The following is a 22,525-nucleotide window of genomic DNA, read 5'->3' as shown; positions in this document are numbered from 1 at the left end:
GTTCTGGAGGCTGGGAAGTCCAGTATCACAGGCACCAGCAGATTTGTGGTCTAGTGAAGGCCTGTTCCTCATGGATGGCACCTTCCCTGTGTCCCCACTTGATGGGAGGGTAAAAGGCACAAACTCGCTCCCTCAAACCCTTTTATAAGGACACTGATCCCATCCATGACCCAATCACCTCCCAGAGGCCCACCTATCAACACCATCATCTTGGAGATTACATTTCAGCCTGTGGATGTGTGAGGGGCCACGACATTCAAACGACCACAGCGGGAGGGACACAGAGGGTGCTGCTGGGGGACTGCATGGAAGAGGCACCATCTTTGTGGAGTCGGGGTTCAAAGCCCAGGACAAGGGCCATTCATGGGAGGAGGCAGAAGATGAGGCAGATGCGGCTGCTGCGGGCTGGGAAGATGAGGGCGTCTGGCCTCTCAAGGACGCCCCTGGGATGTTGTGGGCTGACACAGTGAGTTGCAGAGCAGGAAGATAAGGGGAGAGAAGGGTTAAAAGGGGTGTTTGTGTGTTTGTTTTTTTGTTTGTTTGTTTTTTGAGACGGAGTTTTGCTCTTGTCCCCCAGGCTTGAGTGCAATGGTGCAATCTCAGCTCACTGCAACATCTGCCTCCTGGATTCAAGTGATTCTTATGCCTCAGCCTCCCAAGTAGCTGGGATTGCAGGCACACACCAACACATCAAGCTATTTTTTGTATGTTTAGTAGAGACAGGGTTTTGCCTTGTTGGCCAGGCTGGTGTCAAACTCCTGACGTCAGGTGATCCTCCTGCCTCCGCCTCCCAAGGTGCTGGGATTACAGGCGTGAGCACTGCACTCGGCCTAAAAGGGACATCTTGAGGGGGGAAATGGAGCCAATGAGAGAAACAGGTGAAGTGGAGGCCTGTATCGGAGGTTCCCTTGCTGTGGGATTTTTCCAGCAGTTCAGCTGCTACAGGGCAGAGGCTGGAAAGACGGGGCCCTGGGATCTCCCAGGTGAGAAGATGGAGGGAAATAGGGATCAGCAAAGGAGGGGCTGCAGGGGAGTGAGAGAATGGGGGTTGGGAGTGGGCCCAGGCTCCATGGACCAGGATCACTGCGGGGAGACACCTGCACCGCTCCTCCTTCCCTTCTGCAACCAGGAGCCAGCTACCGCCCCCTCCCCATCTCCTGCCCCTCCTCACCTACTGTTCCCTTCCTCTCTCCCAAAGTATTGGGATTACAGGCGTGAGCCCCTGCGCCCAGCCAGGAAACTTCTTCTCTGCCCTCGGTTTCTGTACGGCTCCCCGTCCAGGTTTTCCTTCTTCCTCCCTGAATTTCTCTAGTCTCTTTCACAGGCTCCTGCCCTGCCCCCTCCTTTCATGCCACCATCCCCCTGGTGGGAAGGTGGTGGGAAAAGGCCACCTTCCCTGGCCTTTTCTCTCCTCATTTCACAGCCTTTCCCAGGCCTGCCCCTGCTCAGCCTGTAATGTGTCTCCCAAACTCCTCACTCTCCGTATTTCAGGCAGAACAGTTGCCCAACAGAGGTTCTCAATGTAGCCTGCATCAGAATCACATGGAGGATGAGTTCAGACTCAGGGGGCTGGGCCCAATCCCCAGGGCTTCAGTAGGTCTGGAGTGGCTATAAGTGTAAGAATTTTTTTTTTTTTTTTTTTGGAGACAGGCTCTCGTTATGTTGCCCAAGCTGGTCTCAAACCCCTAGTTCAGTCGATCAGCCCGCCTCAGCCACCCAAAGTGCTGGGATTACAAGGGTGAGCCACAGAGTCCAGCCAAGATAATTTTTTTTTTTTACTTTTTTTTAAGTTCAAAAAAATTGTTTACTTATTAGGTTAATTTTGCAATTAAATTGCAAAAACCGCAATTACTTTTGCACCGACCTCATAGCTCGCCCACTGTAAGTAAAGCAGATAAAGTCAGCCTTTTTCTTCTGGGACCAGACTCTGCTCTGCCCCCGGGTGGTGGCCTCAGGCGCAGCGCTAAAACGCATGAACCATTTAAGGTATTTCCTGAAACTGGAGCGCGATTGGTGAGGCTTTATTTGCATACCCACAATGCATTGTGCACCAAATAATGTTCGTCTTTAAAGTTACTATCCCCTTTTTCCTTCAACCTATCTTTCCCGACACCTAGATTGCTGTTCAGAATTGTCTGAAGAAAAAGGCAGAAGTAAATAGCTCTTTTGGACGGAGAGAAAGTTACCATTAGCCTATTGGGAGTAGTCGTTACCTAAGGACTGAGTGCCGGGCACGTTGGTTACACTCTGGTTTCTCTTCAAATCGTATAAATCTTTCGCCTTTTACTAAAGATTTCCGTGGAGAGGAACAACTCTGAGTTTTAAATCAATTTTTTGAGGCCTTGCATTTTAGCAGGGCTAAGTTCAGTGTTGCTAAAAGTAGACTTAATAAACAGACTTGCGTTATGTTATGTTCAATTACGTAGTTAATAGTAAACTGTCAAGTAAGAATTCATAAACCATGCAAAATGTGTTCAATACAAACGCGTATTTTCTTAGAGGTTCGCCTTGTTATGTAGGCGTTAGTAATTATGTTGCACCTCTGGGAAGTTGCTAACCGTGACACGTTGGGGTGGCTTACTGCTTTTGACCAAGGAACAGGGCTTTTTAACCCCCGCCACTGACCGACAGAGGGTTACCCGCTGGTAAGCGAGCACTACCGCCTGACCTCCCCATCTTGTCAGGTCAGTAGGGCATCAGATTCTCCTAGGAGCAGGAATTCTATTGTGAACTGCGCATACGAGGGATCTAGGTGCGTACTCCTAATGAGTCTAATGGCTGATGACTTGAGGGGGGACAGTTTCAACCTGAAACTGTCCACATCCCGTACCCACCCTTCCTCCGCCCTTGGAAAAACTGTCTTCCACGAACCGGGTCCCTTGTGCCAGAAAGGTTGGGGACAGCTGGACTATCCGATCAAATGAAGCAGGGGCTGTGGGCGAGCTCCCCCGCTGCTCCCACCGGATTCTCCGTGAAGAAGGCAGCCCCGAGCTCTTCTACCCAGTATCCCCGCCTGAGGAGCGGTGCCCGGCGCGCAGCTAGTCCTCCCGAGACCCAACCGGTTTGATGAAACGCAAGAGAAAGTGAATTTTCCAGCCACTCCCATTGGCTAGAATTCGTCTCAACCGCAAGGGAGGCTGGGAAATGTAGTCATGCCTCCAGGTAGCCGTGAGCCCTGCTAGTGATGGGAGATTCTAGGGAGACGTTGAGTACTGAGGAGGGAAAACTGGCAGGGTCTGTCCCGGTAAAGGAGGGAGGAAATCAATAGCAAAAATCCTGACCCCCCTATGCTGGGCGCGGTGGCTCACGCTTGTAAAATCCTTACACTTTGGGAGGCCGAGGCAGGCGGATCACCTGAGCTCAGGAGTTCGAGACTGGCCTGGCCAACATGGAGAAACCCCGTCTCTACTGAAAATACAAAAATTAGCCGGGAAATTGGCTATAGTCCCAGCTACTCGGGAGGCTGAGAATCGCTTGAACCTGGAAGGCGGAGGTTGAAGTGAGCCGAAGTCACGCCATTGCCTGAGCGACAAAGCGAAATGTCTCAAAAACAAAACAAAACAAAAAAAATTCTGACCCTAGACTCAGGCCCTTAAGCCGCCACCCCCCCGCCACCCCCCGCCACCCCCCGCCACCCCCCGCCACCCCCCGCCACAGCTATGTAGGAGGGTAATTGTCCTTTTCCCCCAACATCAGCTGTTCCTCAAAAAGCCAGCTCTGATCACACTGGAGTTTTTGAGTTTGTTCTTTGTTTACTTTTAAGACTGCTCAAACCGCAATAAGAAATGCATAGGCCTCAATAAACCTTAAAACTCAGTTTTTCGCCACTGAAATACTTAGTAAAAAACAAAAGATTCATGCGATTATGAAGAGAAACTAGTGTACGGCTACGATGGGCGGCCCTCAGTTCTCAAGTAAGGACTACTCCCAATGGGCTAATGGTAACTTTCTTTCTGCCCAAAAGAGCTATTGACTTCTGCCTTTTTCTTCAGACAATTCTGGAACAGCAGTCTCAGTTTCGGGAAAGATAGATTGAAGGAAAAAAGGCATCTAGTAATTTTAAAGATGAAAATTATTTGGTGCACAATGCATTGTGGGTATGCAAATAAAGTCTCAGCAATCAAGCTCCAGTTTTGACAAACCGGTGAAGCCTAGGGACTCCTCAAAAAAAGGTTTTCTGTTGTTTTCGTTTTGTCTTAAATTTTTGACTTTTATGTTTGTGGGTACATAGTATGTGTATGTATGGGTTACATGACAAGAGAAAGGTTTTGTTTGTTTGTTTTGAGATGGAGTCTTGCTCTTGTCGCCCAGGCTGGAGTGCTGTGGTATGATCTTGGCTCACTGCAACCTCTGCCTTCCGGGTTCAAGCGATTCTCCTGCCTCAGCCTCCCAAGTAGCTGGGATTACAGGCGCCACCACCACGCCTGGCTAATTTTTGTATTTTTAGTAGAGATGGGGTTTCGCCATATTGGCCAGGCTGGTCTCGAACTCCTGACCTCAGGTGATCCGCCCACCTTGGCCTCCCAAAGTGCTGGGATTACAGTTGTGAGCCACTGCGCCGGCCCCTGGGAATGCTGCATAGTTGTCTCTTCCCAAGGTTTTATTCTGAGAGAAGCCTCAGCCTTTCTCACGAGCAAACTTGCCCAGCGTTGCTGTCTCCTGGGACAGCCACAGAGCAGTCACGCTGGTCCCTGGCCCGGGTTTTCAGAGTTCTCCTCCACGTGTGTGTTAGTCAGGGTTCTCTAGAAGGACAGGACTAACAGGATCTACGTATATATGAGAGGGACTTTATTAAGGAGAATTGACTCACATGATCACAAGGTCAAGTCCCATGATAGGCCGTCTGCAAGCTGAGGAGCAAAGAAGCCAGCAGTGGCTCAGTTCAGTCCCCAAACCTTAAAAGTAGGGAGCTGACAGTGCAGCCTTCAGTCTGTGGCCGAAGGCCTGAGAGCCCCCAGCAAACCACTGGTGTAAGTCCAAGAGTCCAAAAGCCAAAGAACTTGGAGTCTGATGTTCAAGGGCAGGAAGCCTCGAGCACAGGCCAGAAACACCCAGATACACCCAGAAACAATACTTTGCATCCTTCGATGCAATCAAGTTGAGACTTTTTTTTTTTTTTTCTGAGATGAAGTTTCTCTCTGTCACCCCAGGCTGCAGTGCAATGGCACGATCTCGGCTCACTGCAACCTCTGTCTCCTAGGTTCAAGCGATTCTCTTGCCTCAGCCTCCCAAGTAGCTGGGGTTACAGGCACCCGCCACCACACCCGGTTAATTTTTTGCATTTTTAGTAGAGACGGGGTTTCACCATGTTGGCCAGGCCAGTCTCGAGCTCCTGACCTCAAGGGATCCACCCGCCTCGGCTTCCCAAAGTGCTGGGATTACAGGCGTGGGCTACTGCGCTGGGCCAAGTTGACACTTAATGTTAACCATCACAAGCTGTTAGCGGAGGTAATGATTAACCCACCACTGGCTGCGGGTACATCCTGCAAGGGTGCCACCACCCAACTCCATGAATGACCTCTCTTTGACCTTTAGCAAGTCACTGTTTTTCACCAGGTCTCAATTTGCACTTTGTAAAACATGGTGATAAAACCGTTCTTCAGTTTTCAGCGTAACTGTAGACTGGCTAAAATTATGACAGTAATAAGGAGAGAAGGGATACGTCCATGGAAGGAATGATGATCTCTAATGTCACTGTTGCCGTGAATTAGGGCCGGAGCCCACCCTTTGTCCCTAGAAGACAGTGATGCGGGCAAAGAAATCCAATTCTTGGGTGGGTCCAGTGGCTCACACCTGTAATCCAACACTTTGGGAGGCTAAGGCGGGAGGATCGCTTGAGCCCAGGAGTTTGAGGCAAGCCCAGGCAACATGGCGAGGCCCCATCTCTACAGAACATTTTTTTTTTTTTTTTTTTTGAGATGGAGTCTTGCTCTGTCGCCCGGGCTGGAGTGCAGTGGCTGGATCTCAGCTCACTGCAAGCTCCGCCTCCCGGGTTCACGACATTCTCCTGCCTCAGCCTCCCGAGTAGCTGGGACTATAGGCGCCCGCCACGTCGCCCGGCTAGTTTTTTGTATTTTTTAGTAGAGACGAGGTTTCACAGTGTTAGCCAGGATGGTCTCGATCTCCTGACCTCGTGATCCACCCGTCTCGGCCTCCCAAAGTGCTGGGATTACAGGCTTGAGCCACCACGCCCGGCCAACAGAACATTTTTAAAAAATTAGCTGGGTGTGGTAGCATGCACTTGTGGTCCTAGCTACTCAGGAGGCTGAGGTGGGAGGATCACTTGAGCCCAAGAGCTCGAGGCTGCAGTAAGCCGTGATTGTATCACTGCACTCCAGCCTGGGAGACAGAGGGAGACCCTGTTTCAAAATAAAGGCTTCCCTACACCCACCCACCTCTGTGCATTCATTCACTCAGGCTCTCCACTACTTAGCTTGGCTGACTCCCATCATCTTTCAGTTTCCAGATTAGAGGTTTCACTTTCCTTCAGGAAGACCTCCCTGACTTTCAAGGAGAGGTTAGATGTCCCTGCCCCATAGTTCCACAGCCCTGACTGCAGTATCATCATCCAGTTTCTCATCTGTAGGGTCCAGCCCTACGGGGCTTGGCGGGTGTTCTCCCCGTGTGCAGAGACGAGAGATCGTAAGAAATAAAGACACAAGACCAAGAAATGAATAGAAAACAGCTGGGCCCGGGAGGCCACTACCACCAAGACAAGGACACCGGTGGTGGCCCCGAATGGCTGGGCACGCTTATATTTATTGTATACAAGACAAGGGGCAGGCAGGGTAAGGAGGGTGAGTCGTCCAAGTGATTGATAAGGTCAAGCAAGTCACGTGATCATGGAGCAGTGGGCCCTTCCCTTTTAGATAGCCGAAGCAGAAAGGGAAGGCAGCATACGTCAGCGTTTTCTTCTATGCACTTATCAGAAAGATCAAAGACTTTAAGACTTTCACTATTTCTTCTACCACTGTCTTCTAAGAACTTCAAAGAGGAACCAGGAGTACGGGAGGAACATGGAAGTGGACAAGGAGCGTAACCATTGAAGCACAGCACCACAGGGAGGGGTTTAGGCCTCCGGATGACTGCGGGCAGGCCTGGATAATATCCAGCCTTCCACGAGAAGCTGGTGGAGCAGATTGTTCCTGACTCCTCCAAGGAAAGGAGACTCCCTTTCCCGGTCTGCTAAGTAATGGGTGTCTTCCCAGACACTGGCGTTACCGCTTGACCAAGGAGCCTTCAAGAGGCCCTTATGCGGGTGTGATAAGAGGGCTCACCTCTTGCCTTCTTGGTCACTTCTCACAATGTCCCTTCAGCACCTGACCCTATACCCACCGGTTATTCCTTGGTTATACAACAAAGAATAATATTAAAAGCTAATGATTGGCCGGGCGCGGTGGCTCAAGCCTGTAATCCCAGCACTTTGGGAGGCCGAGACGGGCAGATCACGAGGTCAGGAGATCGAGACCATCCTGGCTAATACGGTGAAACCCTGTCTCTACTTAAAAAATACAAAAAAAAACTAGCCGGGCGACGAGGCGGGTGCCTGTAGTCCCAGCTACTCGGGAGGCTGAGGCAGGAGAATGGCGTAAACCCGGGAGGCGGAGCTTGCAGTGAGCTGAGATCCGGCCACTGCACTCCAGCCTGGGTGGCAGAGCGAGACTCCGTCTCAAAAAAAAAAAAAAAAAAAAAAAAAAAAAAAAAAAAAGCTAATGATTAATAATGTCCATACTAATGATTTATAATGTCCATGATCATCTCTATATCTAATTTGTATTATAACTATTGTAACTGTTTTATTATACTGAAACAGTTTGTGCCTTCAGTCTCTTGCCTCGGCACCTGGGTAATCCTCCGTCGACACTCGTCTGTCTCTCCTGCAGGCTGCATTCGCTGAGGTGTGTCTGTGTCTGTTCCCCTTTGTGTTCCAGTCAAAAAAGATTCCTAGAGAGGATCTGCTCTCACACCAGGGCTAAGCTCCCCACACCAGTTTAACGAGCCTGGAAGTAAGTGCCGTCCACCAATGTCCCACCTGCTCTTCAGAGGCTCCTCAAGCCTTCCCTGCCCAGAGAGATTCTGGGATGAAAAGGAATAACCGTCCCCGCCTGGCAGAAATTGATCTGCTTCTGGAGAGGTAAGCCTCAGCTCTTTGGGTAGGAAAGCTGAGGTTTTGTGTTTTTTTTTGTTTGTTTGTTTTTGTTTTGCTTTGTTTTGTTTTGTTTTTTTGAGAAGGAGTCTCGTTCTGTCACCCAGGCTGGAGTGCAGTGGCCAGATCTCAGCTCACTGCAAACTCCGCCTCCCGGGTTTACGCCATTCTCCTGCCTCAGCCTCCCGAGTAGCTGGGACTACAGGTGCCCGCCACCTCGCCCGGCTAGTTTTTTGTATTTTTTAGTAGAGACGGGGTTTCACAGTGTTAGCCAGGATGGTCTCGATCTCCTGACCTCGTGATCCGCCCGCCTCGGCCTCCCAAAGTGCTGGGATTACAGGCTTGAGCCACCGTGCCCGGCCTTTTGTTTTGTTTTGTTTTGATATAGGATCTTACTCTGTCACATAGGCTGGAGTACAGTGGTGTGATCTTGACTCACTGCAACCTCCACCTCCTGGGCTCAAGCGATCCTCCCACCTTAGCCTCCCAAGTAACTGGAATCACAGTGCACACCACCATCATGCTCAGCTAATTTTTAAAATTTTCTGTAGAGACAAGGTCTCACTATATCACTCAGGCTGGTCTGGAAGTCTTGGGCTCAAGAGATCCTCCTGTCTCAGCCTCCCGAAGTGCTGGATTATAGATGTGAGCCACTGTGCTCGGTCAGAAGCTGGTTACTCCTCACCAGAAATACCCTAAGATTTATTTGGCCAGGCACGGTGGCTCATGGCTGTAATCCCAGCACTTTGGGAGACCGAGGTGGGCGGATTGCTTGAGCTCAGGAGTGTGAGACCAGCCTGGGCAACATGGTGAAACTCTGTCTCTACAAAATATACAAAAAAAAATTAACCAGCCGTGGTGGCTTGTGCCTATAGTCCCAGCTACTCAGGAGGCTGAGGTGGGAGGGTTTCTTGAGCCCATGAGGTTGAGGCCGCAGTGAGCTGTGATTACACCACTGCACTTCAGCCTGGGCAACAGAGCGAGACCTTGACTAAAGAAAAAAAAAGAGGCCGGGCGCGGTGGCTCAAGCCTGTAATCCCAGCACTTTGGGAGGCCGAGGCGGGCGGATCACGAGGTCAGGAGATCGAGACCATCCTGGCTAACACGGTGAAACCCCGTCTCTACTAAAAACTACAAAAAACTAGCCGGGCGAGGTAGCGGCGCCTGTAGTCCCAGCTACCCGGGAGGCTGAGGCAGGAGAATGGCGTGAACCCGGGAGGCGGAGCTTGCAGTGAGCTGAGATCCGGCCACAGCACTCCAGCCCGGGTGACAGAGCGAGACTCCGTCTCAAAAAAAAAAAAAAAAAAGAAAAGAAAAGAAAAGAAAAGAAAAAAAAGCATCCACAGTCCTATGACTCCCTGTATTCTTGGTTTGTTATCACCAGAGAAGAGTTCCATTTCTCCGCTGGAAAGATATGCCCGTATTGGTCTATTCCGGCTGCTCTAACCATATACCATAGTCTGGGCAGCTTCAAAACAGCAGAAATTGATGTCTCCTAGTTCCAGAGGCTGAAGTTCGAAATCACAGTGCCAGCATGGTTGGGTTCTAGTGAGGCCCCTCTTTCCGGTTGCAGACTGCTGTCTTCTCGTTGCATTCTCACATGGTGGAAAGAGGGTGAGGCAGCTCTGTGGAGCCCCCTTAGAAGGGCCCTAATCCCATTCATGAGGACTCTACCCTCATGAACTAAGAACCCCCCTGAAAGCGCCGCTTCCTAATCCTATCACATTGGAAGTTAGAACATCAATGCAGGGGCCTGGTATGGTGGCTCATGTCTGTAATCCCAGCACTCTGGGAGGCTGAGGCAGGTGGATCATTTGAGCTCAGGAGTTTGAAACCAGCCTGGGCAACATGGCAAAGCCCCATCTCTACAAAAAAATACAAAAACTGGCCAGGTGTGGTGGTGCACACCTGTAGTCCCAGGTACTTGGGGGAGCTGAGATAGGAGGATTGCCTGGGCCCAGGAGGTTGAGGCTGCAGTGAGCCATGTTCATGTCACTGTACTCCCACCTGGGTGCACTCACAGTTCTCAAAAAAAAAAAAAAAGATTTCAACATAGACATTTAAGGAGGGGACACAATTCAGCCCATGTCAATGGCCATGGAGAATCCCACTTCCTCCTAGAAAAATCGTCCAGAGGAGCCACAGGCCTCTTGATTAGTGCCTTAGCCTGGGTCTCCTACCCAGGGCTTGATCTTGTGGGGACCTTCTGTTTTAGTCCATGTCATGTTGCTATAACAGAATACCTAGGGCTGGGTGATTTATAAAGAAAAGAGGTTTTTTTGTTTTTGTTTTTGTTTTTGAGATGGAGTGTCGTTCTGTTGCCAGGCTGGAGTACAGTGGCATGATCTCGGCTCACTGCAACCTTCGACTCCCTGGTTCAAGCAATTCTCCTGCCTCAGTCTCCCATGTAGCTGGGATTACAGGCATGCACCACCATACCCAGCTAATTTTTTTTTTTTTTTTTTTGAGACGAAGTCTCGCTCTGTTGCCCAGGCTGGAGTGCAGTGGCGCGATCTCAGCTCACTGCAAGCTCTGCCTCCCGGGTTCACGCCACTCTCCTGCCTCAGCCTCCCGAGTAGCGGGGACTACAGGCGGCCGCCACCACGCCAGGCTAATTTTTTTGTATTTTTAGTAGAGACAGGGTTTCACTGAGTTAGCCAGGATGGTCTTGATCTCCTGACCTCGTGATCTGCCCTCCTCCGCCTCCCAAAGTGCTGGGATTACAGGCATGAGCCACTGTGCCCGGCCAATTTTTGTATTTTCAGTAGAGACAAGGTTTCACCATGTTGGCCAGGATGGTCTCGATCTGCCTGACCTCGTCATCCACCTGCCTTCACCTCCCAAAGTCCTGGGATTATAGGAGTGAGCCACTGCGCCAGTCAAGAAACAAGGTTTATGTAGCTCACGGCTCTGCAGGCTGAGAAGTTCGAGGGCATGGTGCCAGCATCTGCCTGGCTTCTTTGCTGCCTCCTAGCATGGTGGAGAAGGTTGAAGGGGAAGCAGACACGTGTAAAGAAGCAAACCCGAGGGGCTTCCTGGTTTTATAACAACCTGCTCTCCTGGGAACTAATCCATTCCCACAAGAGGAAGAACTCACTCATTCCTGAGAGAGGATGCCAAGCCCTCCAGGAGGGATCCACTCATGTGACCCAAACACCTCCCACAAAGGCCCACCTCCCAACACTGCCACACTGAGGGCCAAATGTCAACAAACCATATCCAAACCGTAGCACCTTCTGAGAAGCCGAATAAAGTATGCCTCAGAATTGTCCACGCCAGGGACGGAAGAGGACAGCTTGTGTCTACTGGCTCCATGTCCCACGGGTGAAGCGTGGCCCCAAATGGTGTTACCATTCACATGCTTCAAGGCTACATATGCCTGAGTGCCTCGCAGCTTCCTAAAGATGACAGAGGCTGATGCTGGGTGCTGCCAGGACACTCATACCCGTGCAGAACTGGCTGCCGCCACAATGGCAGGAGTCAAGGTGGCTGAGAGAGGCCGGGTGCAGTGGCTCAAGCCTGTAATCCCAGCACATTGGGAGGCAGAGGAGGGTGGATCACCTGAGGTCAGGAGTTCGAGAGCAGCCTGGTCAACATGGTAAAACCCCATTTCTTCCAAAAATACAATAATTAGCCAGGTGTGGTGGCACATGCCTGTCATCCCAGCTGCTCAGGAGGCTGAGTGAGGCAGGAGAATCGCTTGAACCTGAGGAAGTTGCAGTGAGCTGAGATTACCATATGGCACTCTAGCCTGGGCAACAGAATGAGACCCCGTCTCAAAAAAAAAAAAAAAAAAAAAAAAAAAGTGGCTGAGAAGATGGAGATGGGACAGATGTATGGGGTGCAGGTAGATTTTCAGGGAGTGAACACATTTCCAAACCAATGTTTCAGCTGTTGGGAAGTTTCAGATCGTATGCAATTAAATTTTCCACACCAGATTTCAGGCCCTGAAGAAGCAACTTTTAAAAGGCTCTCTGTGGCCGGGCGCGGTGGCTCACACCTGTAGTCCCAGCGCTTGGGGAGGCTGAGGCGGGCGGATCACGAGGTCAGGAGATCGAGACCATCCTGGCTAACACAGTGAAACCCCATCTCTACTAAAAATATAAAAAAAATTAGCTGGGCGTGGTGGCGGGCGCCTGTAGTCCCAGCTACTTGGGAGGCTGAGGCAGGAGAATGGTGTGAACCCGGGAGGTGGAGCTTGCAGTGAGCTGAGATCGTGCCACTGCACTCCAGCCTGGGCAACAGCGAGACTCTGTCTCAAAAAAAAAAAAAAAAAGAAAAAAAAGAAAAAGTCTCTCTGTGTGCAGCCAGCCTCCACTGGACCATGCAGATGGGACCCACTAGGGTTACTGCTTGGCCTGCTCCACTGTGGACCACCAGCATCTCCTCTCTACCATGGTGCCCAACTGGAAGCCCTGTGGACACTGAGCCATGCCATCGAAGCCATCAGACGCACGCCGTGGGGAGAAATGGCAGCGTGGGGACTCCGAGCAAGCCTGCACCAGCATCGAGGCAGAGTTTGCACTCCAGTCACTTGATGGTCACGTGGCCTTGGACAAATGATTCACTGTGTGAGGTCCAGGTTCCACATCTCTCAAACCGGGATCTTAACCCCCAGCAACCTCTTCACCCCAAAAGGCCGTGCTGATGTGAAATATCTAACATGTATGGTGAGCACTTAATCAGAGCTGTACTTTACAAACTCAGTTTATGGACATTCTAATCATTCGATTGGTATTTTTTTTTTTTTTTTTTTTTTTTTGAGAAGGAGTCTTGCTCTGTCCAGGCTGGAGTGCAGTGACCGGATCTCAGCTCACTGCCAACTCCGCCTCCCGGGTTTACACCATTCTCCTGCCTCAGCCTCCCGTGTAGCTGGGACTACAGGCACCGCAACCTCGCCCGGCTAGTTTTTCTTCGTATTTTTAGTAGAGACGGGGTTTCACCGTGTTAGCCAGGATGGTCTCGATCTCCTGACCTCGTGATCCGCCCGTCTCAGCCTCCCAAAGTGCTGGGATTACAGGCTTGAGCCACCGCGCCCGGCCTCGATTGGTATTTCTTAGGCACCACATACATAGGTTTTACTGTTTTTTTGAGACAGAGTTTCGTTCATGTTGCCCAGGCTGGAGTGCAATGGCACGATCTTGGCTCACCGCAACCTCCACCTCCCAGGTTCAAGCAATTCTCCTGCCTCAGCCTCCCGAGTAGCTGGGATTACAGGCATGCACCACCACGCCCAGCTAATTTTGTATTTTTAGTAGAGACGGTGTTTCTCCATGTTGGTCAAGCTGGTCTCGAACTCCCAACCTCAAGTGATCCACCCACCTCAGCCTCCCAAAGTGCTGGGATTACAGGCATGAGCCACCACACCCGGCCTTGTTTTACATGTATGGGAGCCTACAACATGTCCAGTTCCAAGTTCAAAAAGGAATGAGAGCTGCAGTTCTTGTGGTCCAACAGTTTTCCGTTTAATGTCACACTGTAAATGACACCAATTGCACCCCAGGAGGCTCCCACTCTGCAATAGGTGAACCAGCCCGTGGCCCATGGCTGGAAAATCACATGTCATAGCTCTGCACAATCCAGGGGAGAAGGTGCTGCATGGACAGAAGGAACTGGGGAACCAGTGCCACTAAGAGCAGAGCTTAAGCCCCCTGTTTACTCTCGTAACCATCAGCTGTGGGCGAGACATTTGGCTCCTTTGCAGGCAGACCAGGCTTCCCAGTGAGTCATGCCGCTTAAAATGCTGTCTGGGAACGCAGAGAAACAGTCTAAACGCCGAGATGCTGAGGACAGCCATGCAGGTGGACTGCCACGCCCGGTTCAGCCCCTTTTTGGTCCCGGGAGTGGACAGTTCCCTTCTCCTCCCCACAGAAGGGAGGCATCTGATGGTGGCTTCAGCAGACAGTCTGGAGAAGGACCACTCAGGGTTTGTCTTGCTGACGTCCTATAGCCAGCAAAACCAGGGCAGGAGAACCCTGGCTCTTTAGGGCAGGTGGGGGACAGGGCACCTTACCAGGGAAGGAGCCAGGGTAATTCGAGAAGCAGCCCACTGGGCAGGGCCACTCAGCAACCCCCTGGCGAGCAGAAAGGCGGCCACCAACACACCTTCCGGGCAGACTCCTTTGAAGAGACGTAGAACATAAGGGAAAGGAATGGCGTTGTGGCAGCGGGGCCGGGTGGGCGTCCTGCTTCTGACAGATCTAGTGCTGAGGGCAGACGTGGTGCATGTCTCCAGGTTTTAACCACACACAAACCGGTCATGGAAATTTGAAAGATATTTATTTAAAAACAGAACAAAAAAGCTTTGGTGTTTCAAAACCTGACAATCATCAATCACTAGAAAGTTAAACACCTCCCCTGAAGCCCCAAAGCACAAAACCACAGATGTCCACAGGCTCATAAGAAAGGGCGTGCAAACCCGAGGATGACAGCGCAACCCGCTCCCTCCTACAGGCAGCAGCCCAGCCACCCTGGGGACCCCGGGCCAGCCTCGGGACCGTGGGGCCTCCGAAGGCTGAGACGGACATCACTGCCAACACTCACCATCTACAGGGGATGCAAAAGCCATCTAGCAAAATCTCAACAAAAATAAATTAAAACTTCATCAAGAAAGAACACGATAAATTCGGAAAAGGACAGAACTTTCCCTAGACAAGAGTCTTTTCAAAAGACGGTCTATTTCCTGGGACAGAAGAAAGGGGGAAAGTGGAAGGAGTGAGTTCCATTTCAAGTATTTGCCATACAGGTTCGTTTTATTGAGTGGAAAGCTTACAAAAGGTCCACTGGCCCCTTCCCTCCCCACGTGACACTCGTTCCTTCCAATGCAAACTCTGGTGTATCCACATTCGCTTCTGCGTCACTGGTTTCCCCCAACAAGGCACAAAGGGCGGGTGCTTCCAAAGGATCCCTTGCTCCTGGCAGCAGGACTTTCAGTGCTGGGTGTCTTGTGCAAATGGTGGCTGAAAGCAGGACTGTTAGTTCACTCAGACACTGGGATCTTCCTGTTCAATTCACAAAACAAGTGTGATTATTGTTCACTGCCAACCCCAGTGGCCAGCTACAGAAATAGCCTACGGAGACATCCCTAGCAGCACCACACCCTGGCTCTGACCCAGCCTTGCAGAATGACCACGGACTCAGTGGCCTGGGCCCTTCTGGAGCTGAGTGTTCACTGGCTCCGCTCTGGCACGGCCCAGCTTCAGCCTGCGTCTGTTGAGAGATCGCTCAGTACCCCACGAAGGTAGTCTGGCTCATTTCCCCAACTGGGGGGGAACCGAAGGTGCCCTCAAGAGCGAGGGCAGAGAAGCCACCGAGCAGCAGGGAAAAGCAGCCGCCTGCCAAACAGACAGCAAAACCCACATGATGCACATTTGGCACCTGTCCTAGTGTAGCTAGTTCAGAGGCAGCTCACAAGGAAGGCCTCTGTGCGGTCCTTTTTGATCTGACTTTTGATCTGTTCTTCGAACTTGAGGAACTCAGCCCTGTCTCCCACTCTTCTGCTCTTTCAGGTCAAGTTCTGCTTCCTTTTCCAAGTCCTGGTCTTGGGCCAGAAACTAGAAGCCGCAGGCATCCCTGTGGATGTGAGGGGGCACTTCCCATTTCTCCAGGGTAGGATCTGGGCTCTTTGACTACTTGGGAGCATAGACGCAGAGCCTAAAATACCTCTCTACTGTCACTACAGTTTAAAAAGAGAAGATAATGGAGAAAAGAAGAGAAGAGATGGGAGGAAGAGTAGAGGGGAGGAGACAGGGGGATGAGGGAGGAGAGAAGAGGAAGGGAAAAAGCTCAGCTCTTTGGGAAACATTTTCTTCTACAACTGCTAACAAAGGCCTCCCCCTAGAATCCCTGCTGGTCTTTCTCTGGAGAAAGCACAGAAGGCCAGGCGGCAGGGCACAGTAAGCAGCCTCACCCCGTGCCAGCAATGCTGATCCCAAGATGCTGCCCCAATGACAGATTTTGGTAGCGGCCAAAATCACCGCTACCAGGGGCAAACATGTCTCAGGAAACTGGAGGGGAATGCTTCTGTCCTGTGTCCTATGCTAAGGAGATGGCCACTCTGGTCCAAGGCCTGGAACAAGGGGCTGACCTCTGCATGGCATGAACAGGCACATGGGGGGAAGCTGGGGATCCCGCCAGCAGGTCAGACAGAGGTTTCAAGTCAATCTAGGGGCTTGTTGCAGTTATTTTTATTTTATTATTACTATTATTATTTTATTTTTTTGAGACAGAGTCTCACTCTGTCGCCCAGGTTGGAGTGCACTGGCATGATCTCGGGTCACTGCAACCTCTGCCTCCTGAGTTCAAGAAATTCTCCTGCCTCAGCCTCCCGAGTAGCTGGAATTACAGGTGTGCACCACCATGCCTGGCTAATTTTTGTATTTTTAGTACAGACAGGGTTTCAACATGTTGGCCAGGCTAGAACTCCTGACCTCAGGTGATCCGCCTGCCTCAGCCTCCCCCAAGTACTGGGATTATAGGCATAAGCCACTGCACCCAGCCTTATTATTTTTAGACAGGGTCTCACTCTGTCACCTGGGATGGAGTGCAATGGTGTAATTACAGTTCACTGCAGCCTCAAACTCCAGGGCTCAAGTGATCCTCCCACCTCAGCCTCCTGAGTAGCTGAGACTACAAGCGTGCACCACCACACCTGGCTAATGTTTAAATTTTTTGTAGAGACAAGTCCTCGTTTTCCTGCCCAGGCTGGTCTCAAACTCCTGGGCTCAAAGGATCCTCCCACCTCGGCCTCCCAAAGTGTTGAGATTACAGGCATGAGCCACCAGGCCCTGCCTCTAATTTTTTTTTTTACTTTTATTTGCTTTTTTGTTTTGTTTTTTGCTTTTTTGAGACAGGGTCTTGCTTTGTTGCCCAAGCTAGAGTGCAGTGGCACAATCACAGTTCACTGCAGCCTCAAACTCCTGGGCTCAAGTGATCCTCCCATCTCAGCCTTCCAAGTAGCTGGGACTACAGGCACAAGCCACCACACCCGGCTTGCAGTTATTTTTAAATGCTGAGATTTATGATGGGGTAGGAGAGGAGGGCTGCCCTGGGAAGCCAGAAGACCATCAATTCACACCTGGATTTCCACAGCTTTCCCTTCCTTGTTGTCTCCTCTCAAAACACTTGCACTCTCTCTCTGGTGTCAAGGGCTGAGGGCATCAGGACACCCATTCCTGCCCAGGCCTCACCCCCCCTCGCCAGGCCAGCCCCTTCCGAGACACAGGGCTGAGAGCAAGGCCGAGGTCTCGGGTTTCGACCAGACAGCGGCTTCCTACCTTACTCCTGAAGAGGGGCTTGGCTCCAGGCCCACAGTACTCGTTGTAGATGAGTTTGAAGAGGAAGAGGTGGAAGAGGGTGATGAGGGAGGCCACGCTGAACCAGAAGAGGAAGGGCAGCCCGGGGTCCTGCTGGGCCATGTGCTCATCATGGGCCAGAATGGCCTTGAGGTGCAGCGTGTGCCGCAGGTCCTGCAGGTGTGTGAGGTCGGTGGAGATGTAGAGCAGTGGCGTGATGGGCTGTGTCACCATGACTGAGAAGGTGTGGCCCGTGGGCGCCGAGGTCAGCTCCACTGGCTCATCCAGGCAGCCCGCCTCGCAGGCATAGATCTTGACAGGCTGGCCGCGGGACTCCACGGACACATGTAGGTAGGGCTTGCCCTCGGCATCCGCCAGTACGGCCAGGTTGATATGGTCGTTCTTGTAGCGGATGCCATGCAATGCATAGCTGTTGTGCAGCACGTCGGGGTCAGCCTGGAACTGGAGGTGGTTCTCCGTGAACTGCAGCCCCCCAAAGCTGAGCACCATGCCCTGCAGGATGCCTGGGGCGCCGACCTTCACCAGCCCCTTGCAGCCACGCTTCTGGAGGGTCAGCCTCCACAGGTTGGAGAGCTGCAGGATCTGCTGGACAGAGGACAGCTGTCCCGGCCACAGGTTCTCGGCGTGCATGGTGGCGTGGCCACTGAAGCAGTGATCTTCATAGTTGAGGGTCGACTCCATCTGGTCTCGCTCCCTGTGGCTCAGGGAGGGGCTGAGCAGCGGGGCTGGCGAGCAGGAGAGCATGTAGTAGAGTGTCAGGTTCACGGTCAGGCCAGACGGCGTGTGGGTATCAGTGATCTTCTTCATTTCCACTCCTGCAACACCATGAAAGCTGCACGTTAAGGGGGAAGGACAGCTGGGAGGCAGAGCATATGAAATAAAGACCAAGGGCAGCAGAGGAGTGAGGTGTGCCTTAGTGATAAAGACAGCGGTGCCTGTCTCCCTAAAGTATGGGAGAAAGTCACCTGTCTTGTTTACATGACCAACTTGAGCCTGTGGGCCTGAAATCTAGAAGCCTGTTAAAAAGCAGTGGGGCCTGGTGCCAGAGCCCAGAGGAACACAGATTTAGCCAGGACTTGGTGCCAACCCTATGGTCAGACCTCCTGCGCCACATCAGTCACCAGTGCTGAGGCCAGTCTCAGGCCACTTCTCCTCTCTGTCCTTTCTCTCTCCAGTCCTGTAGCTTTATGTATGTATTTAGTTATTTATTGAGACAGAGTCTTACTCTGTCGCCCAGGCTTGAGTGCAGTGGCACGATCTCAGCTTACTACAGCCTCCGCCTGCCAGGTTCAAGTGATTCTCCTGTCTCAGCCTCTGAGTAGTGGGACTACAGGTGCAGGCCACCACCCATGCATAAAACAGCCCTGGCAGAAGCATTCAATAGATACTTGCTGAATAAACACGTGTTGGGCCCCTTTGCTACTGAGGGATTCAACAGCCCTAAGATTTAAAAACACATACACACACGACATTGTTTTGTAAAGATGACTATCCTCTTGCCCGGCGCAGTGGCCCACACCTGTAATCCCAGCACTTTGGGAGGCCGAGGTGGACGGATCGCGCGAGGTCAGGCTAAGTTCTGTATTTTTAGTAGAGACAAGGTTTCGCCACATTGGCCAGGTTGGTCTTGAACTCCTGATCTCAGGTGATCCACCTGCCTCAGCCTCCCAAAGTGCTGGGATTACAGGCATGAGCCACCGCGCCCTGCCAGCACGTTCTAGCCTAAAAAACTGTCTTATTTTAATTTTAATTTTCACTTTTCTTTTCTTTTCTTTTTTTTTTTTTTTTGAGACGGAGTCTTGCTCTGCCACCCAGGCTGGAGTGCAGTGGCCGGATCTCAGCTCACTGCAAGCTCCGCCTCCCGGGTTTACGCCATTCTCCTGCCTCAGCCTCCCAAGTAGCTAGGACTACAGGCGCCCGCCACCTCGCCCGGCTAGTTTTTTGTATTTTTTAGTAGAGACGGGGTTTCACCGTGTTAGCCAGGATGGTCTCGATCTCCTGACCTCGTGATCTGCCCGTCTCGGCCTCCCAAAGTGCTGGATTACAGGCTTGAGCCACCGCGCCCGGCCCCTAATTTTCACTTTTCTAATGTCTGCCTTCTCCCAACTAGGATTTAAGCAAGCACCATGAGAACAGGAACTCTGGTTCCCATCTGCACCCCGTGCATGGAACAGCCCTGGCAGAAGCATTCAATAGATACTTGCTGAATGGACTCAACTCTCTGAGCAGCCAAACACAAGGGTTCAGACGATAGGAGCCCTGGAAACCAAACCCCCCTCATCCAGAACGGGATTTTCTTTTCTTTAACAGTCAACAGAGAGGAGAGTTTTCACTGGGCGGGAGCATCTCAACCTGCTGAAAGAAGGCATTCTCCAACCTGTGAACCAGTTGCAGTCACAAATGCCAGGACGCACTTCAGCCTAGCAGGGGTTATGTCAAGAAGCCCACATCTGTCACCAGGCCGACTGCAGAGCTGAGCAAAGAATCGGGATCCACCTGCTGTTTTCACCTCTGCAAAGTGACTCTAAACACTTCACTCTGCTCAAATCAGGCCCCACCTACCAGAACAAATAACAGAAAGACCTGACCTTTACATTCAAATTTCCACTACAGTCTCATAAAAACCTTCTGAGGTAGGCGTTATTGTTATTAAATACAGGCCCAGAGAGATTGGGCGACGAATCCCAAGGTCGCACAGACACTAGGCGGTTGAGCTGAGATTCAACCTCTGGTGAAACGCCAAGCCCAAGTTTTAACCACCCCACCATCACCTTCAGTGTCACCTCTGCAGATTTTGGAGGGACATATCTAGGGTGGACCAAGTGCTGACCAGGACTCACCTGGGCTGAAGAGCTGAGCCCAGAGGAGCTGGTGGTCTTGAAGAAGCTCCGCGGCTGGCATCTCCAAGAGCTCCAGCATTTCCTTCCGGGCCAAGTCCTGCAGCGCCTTGAGCTCCTTGGCTGCTTTGCTTTTGAGCACCTGGGAGTTAATGGGGCCAGAGACGTGCACCACCCACAGCACCGTCTCATCCAGCTGCGTCTTGGGAGCCACTTGGAGGCGGTCCACTAGCTTCTTGGCGGCCACCACCACCAGGTGCACCAACCCAGTGGGCGTAGGCGGGGACCGGCCTGAGTAGAGGAGGAATTGATGGTCTCCGACCTTCTCTAGGGTACTGGTGAAGGCCTTGGGGGCTGGGCCGGCAGTGGGCCCCACAGTCTGCAGCGCGGCCACGCGCTCCGTGGGGTTGTTGAGCTGGATGCGCTGCAGGTAGACGTGGGGTCGGCCCCGGTGCGCCAGAAAGTCCTCTTGCAGCAGCACGCAGTCGCGGCCGGACCCCGCGGCAAGGCCAGAGACGGAGGCGGGCCCGGGGCCGGCGGCCACGGGGCCAGGACCTGGGGACCCGAGCTGCAGGCAACGCACGCGGCGCAGCAGCCCCTCCCGCAGCAGCAGCACCGCCTCTCCAGCTTCAGCCACCGCGCTCAGCGGGCGCAGCTGCACGAAGGGCACGAAGTCCGGCGCCACGGCGGGCTCTCGCTCCCCGGGGGTCATCCACAACCGGTTGGCGGCCACGTCCAGAGCCAGGAAGCCGTTGGCCACCAGGGCCGGCACTCCAGGGCCCAGCGGTACCGCCTCGCCGCGCTCCCGCAGGCCGCGCCAGGCGCGGGTGGCCGCCTCCAGGCAAGCAGACGGCTCGGCGGCGCCCGGTTCACCGCGGGACCAGGGAAGCAGGTGCAGGCCGCCCGCCGCTCGCCGCGCGCCGGACCCCCCAAACCACAAAAGCAGCAGCAGGAGGCCGAGCAGGCAGAGGAGGCGGCGGGCCCAGCTGCTCGACAGCAGTCCCGGCAGCCCCTTCAGCCGCTGCTGCAGCCACATCGGGCCGCCAGGCGCGGGCAAGGGCGCGGGGGCGGCCGCCGGGCCCGCCGCCCAGCCCACCGGCCCGGCCGCCCGCGCCTCACTGCCCGGCCCGGACCGCGGCGCCCACCCCGGCCCCCGGTGCAACCGCCGCAGCAGCCGCCACCGCTGCTTCCTCCTTCTTCTCGGTGGCCTCCAGCCGTCAAACGCCGTCGGCCGTCAAACGTCGCCGTGTCTTTTACGACAGATGGAAAACGGGAGGGCGGAGGGAGGAGAGAGAGGCGGGCCGGAGAGAAGGGGGCGGAGCCACGGCGGGGGCGGGACAGAAGCTGCCAGGGGCCGGACCACCGGTTCCCAGGCCCGAAGAGTGAAGTCCAGTAGAGTTAAGTGCAAGGGTCTGGGGAGGACTGGAAGCATCCAATTCACTCGCGAAAAAAACATCGACCCTGCCAAACCGAACACGTGTTGGGCCCCTTTGCTACTGATGGATTCAACAGCCCCAAGGATTTAAAAACACACACACACAACTTTGTTGCTGTAAAAATGACTATCCTCTCGCCGGGCGCGGTGGCTCTCTACTGTAATCCCGGCACTTTGGGAGGCCAAGGCGGGCGGATCACGAGGTCAGGGGTTCGAGACCAGCCTGACCAACATGGTGAAACCCCCGTCTCTACTAAAAATACAAAAACTAGCCGGGGGTGATGGCGCATGCCTGTAATCCCTGCTCCTCAGGAGGCTGAGGTAGGAGAACTGCTTGTACCCGGGAGGCGGAGGTTGCAAGGTGGCAGTGAGCCGAGATCATGCCACTGCACTCCAGCCTGGGCGACAGAGTGAGACATCGTCTCCAAAAACAAAACAAAAAAAAGACTATCCTCGCCGCAAAAACACTTGGAACAATACGAAAAAGTGGGGAAAAAAAGAGAGAGAGAGAGAGAGAAGAAAGAAGAGGAGGAAGAAGAAACGAAAAGGGAGGAGGAGGGGAAGGGGAGCCATCAGAGGCCAGGAGTGGTGGCTCACGTCTGTAATTCCAACACTTTCGGAGGCCGAGAGGTCAGGAGTTCGAAACCAGCCTGACCAACATGGTGAAAACCCGTCTCTACTAAAAATACAAAAATTAGGCTGGGCGCGGTGGCTCACGCCTGTAATCCCAGCACTTTGGGAGGCCAAGACGGGAGGATCACGAGGTCAGGAGATAGAGACCATCCTGGCTAAC

General features: G+C 52.8%; 1 protein-coding gene and 1 non-coding gene across 3 annotated transcripts; one reads left to right on the top strand and one right to left on the bottom strand.

The window, feature by feature from the left end:
* The first annotated feature begins 2,242 nt into the window (after window positions 1-2,242).
* Window positions 2,243-2,360, top strand: LOC115892448. The gene has a single exon (XR_004052330.1). It is a non-coding gene; the product is annotated as a U5 spliceosomal RNA (small nuclear RNA).
* A 12,049-nt stretch (window positions 2,361-14,409) lies between these two features.
* KIAA2013 (KIAA2013 ortholog) lies at window positions 14,410-21,516 on the bottom strand. 2 transcript variants are annotated; one of them, XM_010357376.2, is made up of 3 exons: window positions 20,301-21,515; window positions 17,422-18,275; window positions 14,410-15,147 (listed from the first exon to the last, which is right to left on the bottom strand). In XM_010357376.2, the coding sequence occupies exons 1-3, from the start codon at window positions 21,331-21,333 to the stop codon at window positions 15,130-15,132; spliced, it is 1,905 nt and encodes a 634-aa protein (XP_010355678.2). In that variant the 5' UTR covers window positions 21,334-21,515; the 3' UTR covers window positions 14,410-15,129. The 2 variants fall into 2 exon arrangements, with proteins under 2 accessions (XP_010355678.2, XP_030768722.1); XM_030912862.1 differs by lacking the exon at window positions 14,410-15,147 and having other exon boundaries at window positions 16,956-18,275; window positions 20,301-21,516.
* Window positions 21,517-22,525: the final 1,009 nt, after the last annotated feature.

The sequence above is a fragment of the Rhinopithecus roxellana genome, chromosome 12 (genome assembly GCF_007565055.1).
Source record: "Rhinopithecus roxellana isolate Shanxi Qingling chromosome 12, ASM756505v1, whole genome shotgun sequence".
NCBI lineage: Eukaryota > Metazoa > Chordata > Mammalia > Primates > Cercopithecidae > Rhinopithecus > Rhinopithecus roxellana.
This window is presented reverse-complemented; position numbering and strand designations above follow the sequence as displayed.